Consider the following 14,793-nt stretch of genomic DNA (forward strand, 5'->3'; position numbering starts at 1 on the left):
AACCCAGCGTCCATTCATGTGCCCCCATAGCCACTTGCCTCTTCCTTGGCATTCCCATCAAGGCCCACAAGATTATCATGACAAAAATGTAGTTGTGGTTCAGCTACTGACTCATCATGGGACACAAAGGGAGTATATAGTCATCCTCAATAAGATTACTGAAGACCATTGTCATCACCAAGACAGATTCATCACCATTTAGAAGATTGTGACAGATTCAGCACCTTACAGAAGACCATGACAGATTTAGCGCTAAACAGAGGACCATGACAGATTCAGCGCTATACAGAGTTGTGAGACAGATTCAGCACCATACCGAGGACCAAGACAGATTCAGCACCATATAGAGGACTGAGACAGATTTAGCACCATACAGAGGACCTTGTCAAATTTAGCACCATACAGAGGATCATGTCAGATTTAGCACCATACAGAGGACCATGTCAGATTTAGCACCACACAGAGGACCTTGTCAGATTTAGCACCATACAGAGGACCATGTCAGATTTAGCACCACACAGAGGACCTTGTCAGATTTAGCACCATACAGAGGACCATGTCAGATTTAGCACCATACAGAGGACTGTGGTCAGATTTAGCACCATACAGAGGACCATGTCAGATTTAGCACCATACAGAGGACTGTGTCAGATTTAGCACCATACAGAGGACTGTGTCAGATTTAGCACCATACAGGGGACCTTGTCAGATTTAGCACCATACAGAGGACCTTGTCAGATTTAGCACCATACAGAGGCCTGTGACAGATTTAGCACCATACAGAGGACCATGTCAGATTTAGCACCATACAGAGGACCACGTCAGATTTAGCACCATACAGAGGACCACGTCAGATTTAGCACCATACAGAGGACCTTGTCAAATTTAGCACCATACAGAGGACCATGTCAGATTTAGCACCATACAGAGGACCATGTCAGATTTAGCACCACACAGAGGACCTTGTCAGATTTAGCACCATACAGAGGACCATGTCAGATTTAGCACCACACAGAGGACCTTGTCAGATTTAGCACCATACAGAGGACCATGTCAGATTTAGCACCATACAGAGGACTGTGGTCAGATTTAGCACCATACAGAGGACCATGTCAGATTTAGCACCATACAGAGGACTGTGTCAGATTTAGCACCATACAGAGAACTGTGTCAGATTTAGCACCATACAGAGGACTGTATCAGATTTAGCACCATACAGAGGACCTTGTCAGATTTAGCACCATACAGAGGACCATGTCAGATTTAGCACCATACAGAGGACCATGTCAGATTTAACACCATACAGAGGACCTTGTCAGATTTAGCACCATACAGAGGACCATGTCAGATTTAGCACCATACAGAGGACTGTGGTCAGATTTAGCACCATACAGAGGACCATGTCAGATTTAGCACCATACAGAGGACCGTGTCAGATTTAGCACCATACAGAGGACTGTGTCAGATTTAGCACCATACAGAGGACTGTGTCAGATTTAGCACCATACAGAGGACTGTGTCAGATTTAGCACCATACAGAGGACTGTGTCAGATTTAGCACCATACAGAGGACCTTGTCAGATTTAGCACCATACAGAGGACCATGTCAGATTTAGCACCACACAGAGGACCTTGTCAGATTTAGCACCATACAGAGGACCATGTCAGATTTAGCACCACACAGAGGACCTTGTCAGATTTAGCACCATACAGAGGACCATGTCAGATTTAGCACCATACAGAGGACTGTGGTCAGATTTAGCACCATACAGAGGACCATGTCAGATTTAGCACCATACAGAGGACTGTGTCAGATTTAGCACCATACAGGGGACCTTGTCAGATTTAGCACCATACAGAGGACCTTGTCAGATTTAGCACCATACAGAGGCCTGTGACAGATTTAGCACCATACAGAGGACCATGTCAGATTTAGCACCATACAGAGGACCACGTCAGATTTAGCACCATACAGAGGACCACGTCAGATTTAGCACCATACAGAGGACCTTGTCAGATTTAGCACCATACAGAGGACCTTGTCAGATTTAGCACCATACAGAGGACCATGTAAGATTTAGCACCATACAGAGGTCCATGACAGATTCGGCACCATACAGAGGACCATGACAGATTTAGCACCATACAGAGCACCTTGTCAGATTTAGCACCATACAGAGGACCATGTAAGATTTAGCACCATACAGAGGTCCATGACAGATTCGGCACCATACAGAGGACCATGACAGATTTAGCACCATACAGAGCACCTTGTCAGATTTAGCACCATACAGAGGACGTTGTCAGATTTAGCACCATACAGAGGACCATGTCAGATTTAGCACCATAGAGAGGACCATGACAGATTTAGCACCATACAGAGGACCATGTCAGATTTAGCACCATACAGAGGACCATGTCAGATTTAGCACCATATAGAGGACGATGTCAGATTTAGCGCCATACAAAGGACCATGACAGATTCGGCACCATACAGAAGCCTCTGGCGTAGGGTGGATACTTATAACCTCTGAACATTCCTGCCTCAGGACGTCATCTCCTTCCAACGCCCAGAGTGCAAATTGGAATCCCCCTTTTATTTATGACTTTCTGCCGCGGTCCTGTATGCGTTTATAGATTGTGAATCCCATCAAAACCTCACGCATTTCGCCTTAAATCCTACAACTCATACAGCTTTAACAAATATTCTCTAGAAACAAGTTCATAGAAAATCGTTCCCCTCGCTCATATATCATAGCAGTAAATGAATGGTGGCGTTGGCACCGGCCGTATTTCTGGAGTATTAGGTCGCTCAGTAGTACGAGGACGGGCATATTAAACACCTTGGCCTGGGAATATTAGCGTCTCAGGTTACCGCCATGTAACAGCAGATAATTATGGCATTATCCTTCTTGGATATGGCCTAGGAAAGACCTGCGATAAAATCCCAGCACATATAATGTGTTTCCTGAAAATTCCTTCTGCCTGGAAAAACTAACATAGTAGGTGCGCCTGGGCCGTAGTTATGTTCCTACATTATAAGACTGGCAATGTGTGGTGTGAAGAACAAGCAAGCGTGGGGTCAGGAGGAGGGAAATTAACTAAGAGGGTACTTAATTCGGCATTCGGGGCCTGGTGGGCCACCAAATTTTAACCCTTTACTGCTCCGGACCACCATTAGGACCTTTACTACCCTAGACCACCAATGATAACACAATGCTCTGGAGTCGCTGCTGTAACTTTTCATCTGTGTTGTACATCTAGATTAAGGGTTTGGCCTGAGTACATTGTGGAGTTTGGTTTGTAGGGCTGAATTTATTTTGGGTTCTGGTCTGGGACGGTATTAGTTTAGGGGTTTGGTCTGAGGCCTGAATTCATTTTGGGGTCTGGGTCGGTATTAGTTTAGGGGTTTGGTCTGAGGCCTGAATTCATTTTGGGGTCTGGTCGGTATTAGTTTAGGGGTTTGGTCTGAAGCCTGAATTCATTTTGGGGTCTGGTCTGGGTCGGTATTAGTTTAGGGGTTTGGTCTGAGGCCAGAATTTATTTTTGGGTCTGGTCGGTATTAGTTCAGGGGTTTGGTCTGAGGCCTGAATTCATTTCGGGGTCTGCTCTAGGTCGGTATTAGTTTAGGGGTTTGGTCTGAGGCCAGAATTTATTTTTGGGTCTGGGTCGGTATTAGTTTAGGGGTTTGGTCTGAAGCCTGAATTCATTTTGGGGTCTGATCTGGGTCGGTATTAGTTTTGGGGTTTGGTCTAAGGACTGAATTCACTTTGGGGCCTGGGTCGGTATTAGTTTAGGGGTTTGGTCTGAGGCCTGAATTCATTTTGGGGTCTGGTCGGTATTAGTTTAGGGGTTTGGTCTGAAGCCTGAATTCATTTTGGGGTGTGGTCTGGGGTCTTACAAAGACCCCAGACCACACCCCAAAATGATGGGTTTATGGGTTTGGTCTGAGGTATTAATAAATTGAAAAGTCTGGTTTGGAGATCTGAATTAACTATGGGGTTTGGTCTGGCGTCTACATTAATGCAGAGTTTTGGTCTGAGGCCTGAATTCATTTTGGGGTCTATCTGGGGTCTTTATCAGTTTAGAGTGGGGTTGATTTGAGGTATGAATATATAGTAAAGAGTCTGATATGGGTCATTTTTGGGTATGGTCTGGGTCTAAATTAATTTTTCCATGGCTTGTCCTGGGGGAAGGGGGTGGTGGGTGTGGGGTGCGTGTCGGTGCAGGGTGGTGATGGTTGGGGTGGGGTTGTGGCGTGGTTGGGTGTAGGATTTGGGTTGCAAGTTAGGTATTAGTTCTCCAATAACACCCCCTCTCCCTCCCACAGTTAATAGTTCCCCCTCCCCACAATGTCCTGTAGTTATATTGTACTTACAGAGCAGAGATGGGGCAGAAGGAATCTCCACTTGCACAGCCTGTGCGCTTCTTCTATTTTCTTCCCGAGATCTTGACCCCTATTCTATGGTATCACTGGGAAGAAAATAGAAGGTGCACACAGGCTGCGTGCCAGAGGACATCTCATCCTGCCATCACTGCTCTGTAATTACAAAAATTGCACATTTCAGAGCATATGAGGGAGCCTGCATCCCAGTACCGGGTGATCCATGGGGGCATAGTGGTTGGGGACCTCGGGTCTGAGGTCTGAATACATTTTAGGGTTTGGTCTGGAGTTTCTCACTTCCAAGCCCCCCACCCTACATTTCCTACTTATGTGGCTGATATGAATTGTACTATTGTTTGTGTTTTTTCTGCCCCCTAGATTTCGTGTCTGGGAACAGCATGCGGTTGTACAAGGGTAGGCAGTCGGCAAAGGCAGAAAATAGCACTCTAGAGGTATAGCTATAGGGGGTGCAGAGATATCAGTCACTACTGGGTCCCAAACCCCTAGGGGGCCCCAAAGTTGGGGGGGCTATTACAGATTTTGCATTTGGACTATGAAGATTTAAAATACACCTCTGGAGCACACCATTGCAGATTTCCCACCATCTTATCTTATTAGAAAAGAGTAGTTGCATCAACCTTGGTTTCCGATGACGAATTGGGCTAAGTAGGATTGGAGGAGGGTTAGATAAACAGGCAAGCAAAAATTTACTTGCCCTTTGACATGGGTCAGTGTTTTACTATACGGTCACACTCACAGTATTGCCTGGAATACCAATAAACTGCACAACGGAGACGCTAAAGTTCTAGACGTGATGAATATCTAGATAAGTTGCACCATAAATAAAAAAATATGAGGTTTTATCAAAAGAGCTTGTCTGTTTAAGAAAAGTATTAGATTTGAAGATTGGGAAAATCTCCAAACACAATCATAGACATGAATGTGATTAAGCCCGTAGTCCTGCGAGAGCCAGCTATTAAGTCATATCAACATGCCTGAAGGCTCCCCAACTCCTTTAATCATTGTCTTCAGAGGCTGATTATTAAGGAGTAGCAGGGTTTGGCAGGGCTATCACAGCACAATGGGCGCTTGGTTGATTCGCTACAAATTCAGATGATGAATATATCCCCCGGCTCTCTGCCGGGTCCCGTCGGGGCCAGGAATTTACTGGGTTCTGCAATGAGAGGTGGATGATTATTAGATGCACAGATAAACATGTTCCTTGCATTCCTTCTCTATGTGTAAACCTTCGTTAGGATGATTAATGAATTGGCCGATCAGTCAATAGGTCTCAGTCCATATCAATGTCAAGTCCCAGATGTCAATTTGTAGAGAATACATTGGGTAAAGGCCAATTGTGGGCCAGAAGTATCACTCTATGCCAGGGCGTTCAATGGATACCATGATCCTCTAGGTTGCATGATGTAGACACTGTTTGACTCTATGTGGCTAAAATATTTTCTGGGAATTATTTAACACTATGTGGGCACAATAGGACAGTAGTATCTTTCTCTATGTTGGCAAAGTATGGTCTTTATATATTATATACTGTATATTGTTTAAGTATGGTGCTTTCTAGATACACTATGTGGGCAAAGCATTGTTCAGCTATATACAGGCAAAGTGTGGCATTTTATAGGCAATGTGTTGCTTGCAATATAGCAATGTATTCTGTCTTGCTTGGTACTAGCCTGTCATAGACTGTACTACATGGCTGACATAATACTAAATTTTCCCTGCAACTATGGTCAAAAGTCAAAGCTTGACTTTGATTTTGGCTATTGTAGGGCCGCCATGGGTAGCATCTTTGTGCAGCTCATGCCTGGTGGTTTTCTCTGATGCTGGGGCCCTTAACCTTGCATTCAACACTGCAATAATATAAGGGGCCATACTTGAAGTGCTCATCTGTCCTTCGACTCAAGCTTTAACTTTCAGTCATAGGTCCTTCTGTCTGCAGATGTTTTGCTGGCTGGGATGTGATCATGGAGCCAGTAGACATTAACACATCCATCAACTTGGGTCATAGATGCCCGATCAAGGCATGCGCAAGCATTCATCCCCCAATATAGAAGTCTGTCAGGGCTGACATATCACACCCCTAAAACAAATGAACAGGTGGAGGTCATAAAGTTCATCAAAGTGATATAAGATACGAGAAAAAAGGGTATTAATGATGGCAGGTGTATCAGGAATTGTTCATCTTGCAAGTTTTACCATGACTAGTTGGGTGTATTTTTGATCTAATCTCTATGTTATACTTCCATATCTCACCCCCCTATTGTGTAATCTTGCAGCACATCATCCTCACTGTGTCTGAATCTCCGAGCCTGCCTGCCCTATGAAGGATGATTAGAATCACATTGTGGGTAATAATCTTCTCGAGAACCTTGTGATCAGCCGGTCCACAATATCAAAGACTAGATGCGTTTGGTCAGATGCGAAATGGCGCTTACCTGTGACATAGAGCTGGCAGCAGAGCTGATGAATGAGCTGCGTACATGACAAATATGGTCTCTGCTTCCCAGGACAGCTCATAAATGTTATCGCTGCCCATAAATGATCTGTGGAGGATAGATTTTACTTTTTCGGCCTCTCCTCAGGGGATAGCAACACAATGGCAATTGAAATACTTCAGAAACATTGTTACGAGCTGCAAATGTAGAAATGATCTCACGAGCCAACAGGACAAGCCTGTTTTATCGGATTAGGGAAAACCTTTGACTCCGACTTGAAAGCAGCATTCAAGCTGACCAGAGATCTCCCCCGATAACAATACGTGAGCAAAAACTGATCTTCCCAGGCGAGGGATGAGACGTATGCAGAGGAACCGTAACCACAGCGGCTCTGGAGCGATGTTTTCATTTCTTCACCCTTGTCCTGACTGTATAGAGATCGCTCAATCAACTCTGACGGCTCCTCATGCTGAGAAAATATGGATGTTCTGGTTTACATTGTTATTGTATACAGATGGGCAACTTTTTGCTTTTTTTTTGGCCAGGGTATCACGGCTTCATGGTAAAATGAAAAGATTAAAAAGAGTGCAAGTGATTTTGTGTAAATCAAAGACTTCTGATCGGCGATCGAGCAAATTACACGATCACGATCAGCTGGAAAATGATCGGAAATCGTATTTTGAAATCTCAAGATCGGCTCAACACTAAAAGTGACTTTTCCCATAGAGAAGCATTGACTAGGGTTGAGTGATCAGGAAAGATCGGATCACGATCAAGAAAATTTCACAATTGGGATCGGCTGGAAAATGATCGGAAATCGGATTTTGAAATCTCAAGGATCGGCTCAACCCTATCAAAGACATATTTTTTTCCAATCTTTACGCTGCTTTCGCATATGGCCAGAACACAGACAACATATTGGCCTCCATTGCTTTACCTATGTTTTTAGTATGTTATACCTGTAAAAACCAAGTTGTCATTGCAAAACTGCAGCCATTCACAGTAAAGCGTGTTTGGGATAGTGTAATATTGCAGCCGATTGGTGGATCAAGTTGACCACGGTTTAAAAGGCGATGCCTTCTTTTTCCCATACAGCCCAGACGGCCATTACGACATTTTCAGATGACTTCTGGAGAGAAATTTCTTCACTTTTGCAGCACGCACATACAAAAGATTCTGACTCCAGCCCCCTACATAAGCACAGACCCAGGAATACAAAATTAAGAGTTTGAGGCCATCTAAGGTATTACAGTCCTCAGAGCAGATTCAATAAGCTAATACAGTCCCCGGACCAGAGCCCTGGTTTTAGGATATGCACAGAAGACGTCATGTGATTTTATTTGTGCAGCTTTTAGATCAGTAACAGAACCTGCGCACATATGGTCATGTGACTTACCATGTGTAGGTCCTTTGGATCATTTTGTTTTGTCAATATTTATCGCAATTTCAGCAAAAACCATGGGAAATCCGCAATGGACATCAAAGCCGTGGACACTTTGGCAGACTTTAGGTCTTCAGTAACAATTCTAATCCATAAATGGCTTTGAAACACAACCAATAGACAAATATGGTGCAATTTTGGATAAGCCATCAATATTAGGTCTGTGGGGGTCCCAGGTGTCAAAAACTTGGCATTTCAACTTCTGCCTTAGGGCGCAGAAAAGTCACAATCGACCCTCCATATATACTCAAGTATACAGACTCCTGCCCAGTCATAATTGAAGCATCTCTGTATGGACATTAGACACGGGATCCCGACAAGGTTCCATCGATCAGTTTCGGTGTGAATCCACATTAGAATGGAAAAATTCAGCAGAGTGACCTGAAACAAGGTCTAATCATGGAGAGTATACAGAGAGAGGTGCAATCCAGATATGGCACTTGTTGCGATATAGTGGGCACCTGATGTTTGGATGATTAAAATATTGGCATGGAAAGGGATCTGAGCAACTTTGACAAGGGCCAAATTGTAATGACAGACCACCGGCTAAATAACAGGACCTGTGGAGCCCCGCCTCTTTGTCTGTTAGATGTTGAAATGTAGATTGTTTCAGGTATAATTAATATCTACCGAGGGTAGTCAGACTATTGGAGAACAAGAGACAAGGTCATGGGTGCCCAAAACCTATTCATGGTAGAGTGATTGGTCCAATCCCAAAGAGCTCATGGAAATGGCAGGAATCCGTACACTCAGCTAATGGTCTATGTGGGGGTGCAGCGTCTTGCTGGTAGCCATACTGACCCCTACCCACTGATGCAAGTGCCTACAATGGGCACATGGGAATACGAACTGGATCCTGGTGCAACGGAAGAAGGCAGCCTTGATTCACCAACACCATTTTCTTATTTTTCCATGGTTGGTTAGGTACGTGTGTATTACTTTTATAGGGTAGAGATAGCACCACTTTGTTGGGCCATGGAAGTGATGCTCTGCTGAGAAACCTTGGGTCCCGGCCTCCTGTGGATGTAACTCACACTTACCTAAACATTAAACGGACCGAGCACCCCCTTCATAGCACTGGTATTACCTGCCGGCAGTGACGGTCCAATCCTTTACAAACCGATATACACACAATATACGATTATCGTTTGTGGGCTCAGTGACCGCAGTAATCCGCTCCATTCGCCATGCAGCGACGTGCAGACAGGCGTTAGCCATATTTTAACAATAACTTTCAGCCACCGCTTCAGATTTACATGGTAAAGTATCTGTGAGCTCAGTTCATGAAGAATCTGTCCTCGCGTCTGTTTCACATTACGCAGAACGGAGAAGAGACTGGAGCCGCCCCGTGTTCGGCCGGGGAGAGGAAATTTATTTGCAGTTTCTGCCATGAACAAAGGACAAGAAAAATAGTTGTGATCTGTGCCAGTCACACGTCGTAGAAGGTATGCAGCTCATTACGCAGGAGGTTTTCTTTGGCACAACCCTGCAAACATCAAGCCTATCTTACAGTCGGGGTGTGAGGACTATTACATTAATACTTTCCAATAGGCGGCTATAGGAAAAGCGAGAGCGCTGAGGGGCTTCATAGACAAAATTAACATTGGTTATAATTGTGCAGTAGAGGATAGAAATCCAATATTTTGGAGGTGTGAACGAACTCACCTCAAAACGTAAACCAAAGTTGCACCTGTGCAAGGACTATTCGTTACCCCATGGAAAATCATCACGTTTTATCTCTGAATAACACTTGGAAGTGTAAGGTTTTTGCAGCAATCGGAGTCCATATCCTGAATAAAGCAGCTCTATGTGCCTCTCTCACAGCAAGAAGTCCCAGCACAGTGAGTGAGCTATTGGATGCATGTGAACCAAGGATGTGGAGTTCATAGGCCAAACCACGGATTCTTCTATCCTTCCACAGCCCGACTCCCACTCATACATGGCTGAAGACCATAGTCAGTCCAATGTGGTAAATCTTTAAATTTGGTGACCGAGTTGCACCCATTGTAGATGCCTTTTACTTTGGATTCTGGACTCCACGCATAAAAGCCTTGTAATATAAAATGAAGGGATAAAATCTCAGACTTAATACTTCTGATAATCAAAGGTTTGGTTCCTCCAAGTGAAGCAACACATCAGGTTAGACTACCACTCTGTTTGTATTGCACTTGAGAAAGAGCACCGCCCGAAACGCGTTGTGGGCAATAAACTGTTGAAAGAATTCTCCAGAAGCGTTCGGTTGTGCACGTCCACCCCCTGTCCCTCCATTCCTGTTTGGTTCGCCTTTCTCTTTGGTTAACCAACGGTTTGTTACAGTTGTCACCAGTCACGACAATGCGTAAAAACCTCCTAGGACGGGGAGAGCTTTGGGCTTCTGGTGTATTTAGCTCATAGAGGATTGTCTAGACTGGATACAACTGCTGCAAACTCCCAGCTGCGAAGAGTTACTATATGGAACAAGAACTTGTCTTCCTACCGTAGATCATAAAATGTTTTCAAAGCAATATTCCCATATTTGACGAGTGATATTAGTCTCGAATATAAAAGCGCACACAGTTGTCAGTCTTTATTTTACAGTAATATTTATTGTACATCAATAAACCGCAGGCAATGAACACCTCCGAGGTTAAAGAATGATAAAACGCTGCCGTTACCTACATTCAATGGAATGAAAGATTCGCCTAGACTGGTAAAAAAACAAACAAAAACAACAAATATACAGCTAGTAAAAGTAAGCGAGTCTCCCGCTGACCGGGCTCCACCTTACACCATCGGGTGGATTTATGAGGGGTGGCCTCTCCGTATCACAAAATAAAAATAATCCGTCACTTTTCTCATTGCTTCAGTGAAAGTCTTTAGACCAGATGCATCTCGTTTTATATAGGACCTCAGGTTTTACGAGTGTATATAGCTCGGCTCACAACAGAAGGACACGGCAGATACACGCAGCAGCGGACCCGTACTGATCACAGGCGGCAGGACGAGCACATGCAGACATGGCCGACGGTGGGCTGGGAACATTCACATTATTCAGTATTGTTTGGGGACCGATCCTTCCTTCTCCAAAAGGAGTTCTGCAAATCGTTGCTGAAGCTCCCTCTCTCTTTCCTCCTGTCGCTGAACATCTTCTTTAAGAGACTGTGAGGGGAGAGTAAAAAAAAAAAATAAAAAAATATTGAATTTGATATAATCTGAATTTCAATCAAAATTGTCCCCCAAAAAGTAACCCATTTCCATTCTTCATGCAAATCTATATTCTGTAAGGCAACTGGTTATAGCAGAAGCTCTCCCCCACTGCTGCGTAGGCAGGACCATCATGACGATCAGAGAAAATACTGGGGTCTCCTCCAAGACTGTTACCGTATTTTTCGGACTATAAGACGCACCTAGGTTTTAGAGGAGGAAAATAGGGAAAAAAAATTTTGAAGCAAAAAATGGTAAAATATTTAATATATGGGAGTTGTAGTTTTGCAACAGCTGCAAGGCCACATTGACAGGTGACCCTGCAGCTGTACGGGGACGCATAGAGTGTTTTTTCTACTGTTATATACAGTATATTCTAGGGAAAGGAGTGATTTAAAACTTTTATTTCATATTTTTAAAGCTTTTTTTTTTTTTTTTTTTTACTATTTTATTCCCCCCCGGGGGCTTGAACCTGCGGTCTTGATTGCAAGTCCCATAGACGGCAATACAACTGTATTGCCGTCTATGGGACATTCTGTCTATTAGTATTACGGCGGCTGGTCATAGAGACCAGCCGCAATACTAATATAGCCGTGACAGGCCGGGGAGCCTCATTAGGCTCCCGGCTCTCACCCGAACAGGTCGGCTCCTGCGATATCGCCGCGCAGGAGCCGGCCTGCAACTTCACAGGTATGGGGCCGGTGGGGACCGGCCCCGGGGGGAGAAGGGGCCGCCAATACAGACTACAGACCCGGCATCCACTGTACTAGAGAGGCGGATGCCGGTGAGGGATAGACACCATCACAGGTGCCGGGGCCTGAGACATCGCTGCGCTCCTCTGCCCTGCATGAAGCCAGCGGCGGGGGGACGGAGGAGCGGAATAGCATCGCCCCTGCCGCTCCTGGCTTCATGAAGGGCAGAGGAGCGCAGCGATGTCTCAGGCCCCGGCGTCTATCCCTTGCCGGCATCCGCCTCTCTAGTACAGCGGTAACAGGCGCCACATTCGGACTATAAGACGCACCCTTCTTTTCCCCCCAAATTTTGGGGAAAAAAAGTGCGTCTTAGGCTGTACTCACACTGAGTAACGCTGGCGTTTTTTGTGCTTATTTTTGCACATAGCACCGCGTTAACGCCGCGATATTTTGCGGTGGCGTTGCCCGGCGTTAACGCGACGTTAACACAGCACTACGTGGCGTTAACGCGGCGCTATGTGCAAAAATAAGCACAAAAAACACCAGCGTTACTCAGTGTGAATACAGCCTTATAGTCCGAAAAATACGGTAATCTGCAGAGGTTTCCTTATAGGGAGTGTCCAATTCAGAAAAGTATTTAATAGTGCTTCTGAGGGGGTCATAAACAAACCAGTACTCGCCTCTCCCCGGACCTCCATTCCCAGCACCAGCAGAATACACTGACCTCTGAAATGTGTCCCAGCCTCTCAAGATATGGAATATTAAATGGTACCAGTATGAACTAAAATTTGTATTGCAAACATTAGCCCTGTGAGATCATAGGTCTCGGCAGTGACCTCTTCACAAAATAAAGGTGATTTCAGTTTGTGAAGAGGTCACTGCTGAGACCTGTGATTGGCTGCTGTGGCCCCCTCACTCAAACGGGACATCACTGGTGACATTGGTTAGGGGACCTGTATACAAATGAAAGGAGCAGCTGTAAATGCAGGCCTGAGGAGTGGAAGGATTATGTTTATGGCCCCACTAGCTGCAGTACTAAATAAAAATAGGAGTTGGACTCCTGTAACCGTTGTGTTCCTTTATTTTCGTTTTGACTACCCGCCTTCCAAAGGCCATAACGTTTCTATTTTTCCGTTCGCAGAGCTGTACGAGAGAACTTATTGTTTGCAGAACCAGTTTACCATTTAACGTTATGTACAAGGTACTGGGAAGCAGAAAAAAAAATAAAAATTCAGAATGGGGTGAAATTGGAGAAAAACTTTGTCTGCACGACTTTCTTTTTATGTTGTTCATTGGGCAGCCAAAATGTCACCTGTATTCTATGGGTTGGTAAAATTCTGCGGATACTTTGCAAAAAAATTTGTCACCGTATTCTGCCACCCGTAACTTTTTATATTTCCACGTACAGGATAAGGCTTTTTTATTTTTAAAGGATTCGATCACTAAAATCACATTTTTTTCTCAATCACACGTAGGAATAGCCTTAAGAAAGGCTTTTCTTCTCCTACCTTTAGATGTCTTCTCTGCGCCACCATTCGGTATTAATCCGGGTTTTCTTCTGTATGCAAATGAGTTTTCTTGCAGCACTGGGGGTGTCCTCAGCGCTGAAACAGCACTGGGGGCGTCCCCAATGCTGTAAGAGAACTCTCCAGTGATTCCTCTATCTTCTTCAGGAACGTCCTCTCTCCGCGTCTTCTTCCAGCGCTGTGTTCAAACTTCTAGGCCTCAGGCAGAGCCGACTATGCATGCCCACAGGCCACAAGAAAATGGTTGCTTACACCAGCTTACTGTGTAAGCGGCCATAAGAAAATGGCCGCTTACACAGCTTACTGTGAAAGCAGCCATTTTCTTGTGGCCGGCGGGCATGTGCAGTCGGCTCTGGCCAAGGCCTAGAAGTCTGAAGCCAACCTCCGGAAGAAGATGCGTGAAGACCCGATCCTGAAGAAAGTTATCTCACAGCATTGGGGACACCCCCAGTGCTGTTTGAGCACTGGGGCCCGCCCCCAGTGCCGCAAGAGAACACATTTGCATACAGACGAAAACCGGGATTTCTACCGAACGGCGGCGCAGAGAAGACAACTAAAGGTAGGAGAAGAATAGCCTTCTTAAGGCTATTCCTACGTGTGATTGAGAAAAAAATGTGGTTTTAATAATAGAATCCCTGTAAGTGTTGGAAAAAGTAATAACGTAGTCGCAGTTTTTGGTGTAACAATGGCCATATTGCAAAAATTTGGACTTTTGTCATACATTTTACGTCAGAAACTGTCGTGCAAAGTATGATAAATTCCCCTCGGACCCCACAGAAGTGTGCTTCAGATGTTGGGTCGAGTTTGCAGTGTATTGTACTCAGAAGTAATCTACTTAGATGTCACTTCAAGGGAGCTTCAAGTCAATTCCAATGGTCTGGATGGCATACAATTGTCCTGGTTGCTCAGCTATGGCCGAGGTTACGGCCTCTGAATGGAAACAAGACTCTTCTTGTTCACTGACAGCAAATAGATATATTGAAAACTGTGAAGAACTAAGATGTGGGAATTATTATTTGCATTACAAGCTCTATTAGCTCAGTCCTCGGAGAACCCCTTTAAGGTACATTTGGTTCCCCGCCAGTTTCTAGAAGCAGAACTGTCAGTAAGAACA

General features: G+C 44.8%; 1 protein-coding gene across 1 annotated transcript in view; it reads right to left on the reverse strand.

Moving 5' to 3' along the window:
- Nucleotides 1-10,843: 10,843 nt before the first annotated feature.
- CDC5L (cell division cycle 5 like) overlaps nucleotides 10,844-14,793 on the reverse strand; it is a 28,243-nt gene continuing 24,293 nt past the window's right edge. The window contains exon 16 of the mRNA XM_075269220.1: nucleotides 10,844-11,416. Coding sequence (XP_075125321.1) covers nucleotides 11,309-11,416 — 108 coding nt within the window. The 3' untranslated portion in view covers nucleotides 10,844-11,308. The remainder of the gene's footprint in view (nucleotides 11,417-14,793) is intronic.

The sequence above is a fragment of the Leptodactylus fuscus genome, chromosome 3 (assembly GCF_031893055.1).
Source record: "Leptodactylus fuscus isolate aLepFus1 chromosome 3, aLepFus1.hap2, whole genome shotgun sequence".
NCBI lineage: Eukaryota > Metazoa > Chordata > Amphibia > Anura > Leptodactylidae > Leptodactylus > Leptodactylus fuscus.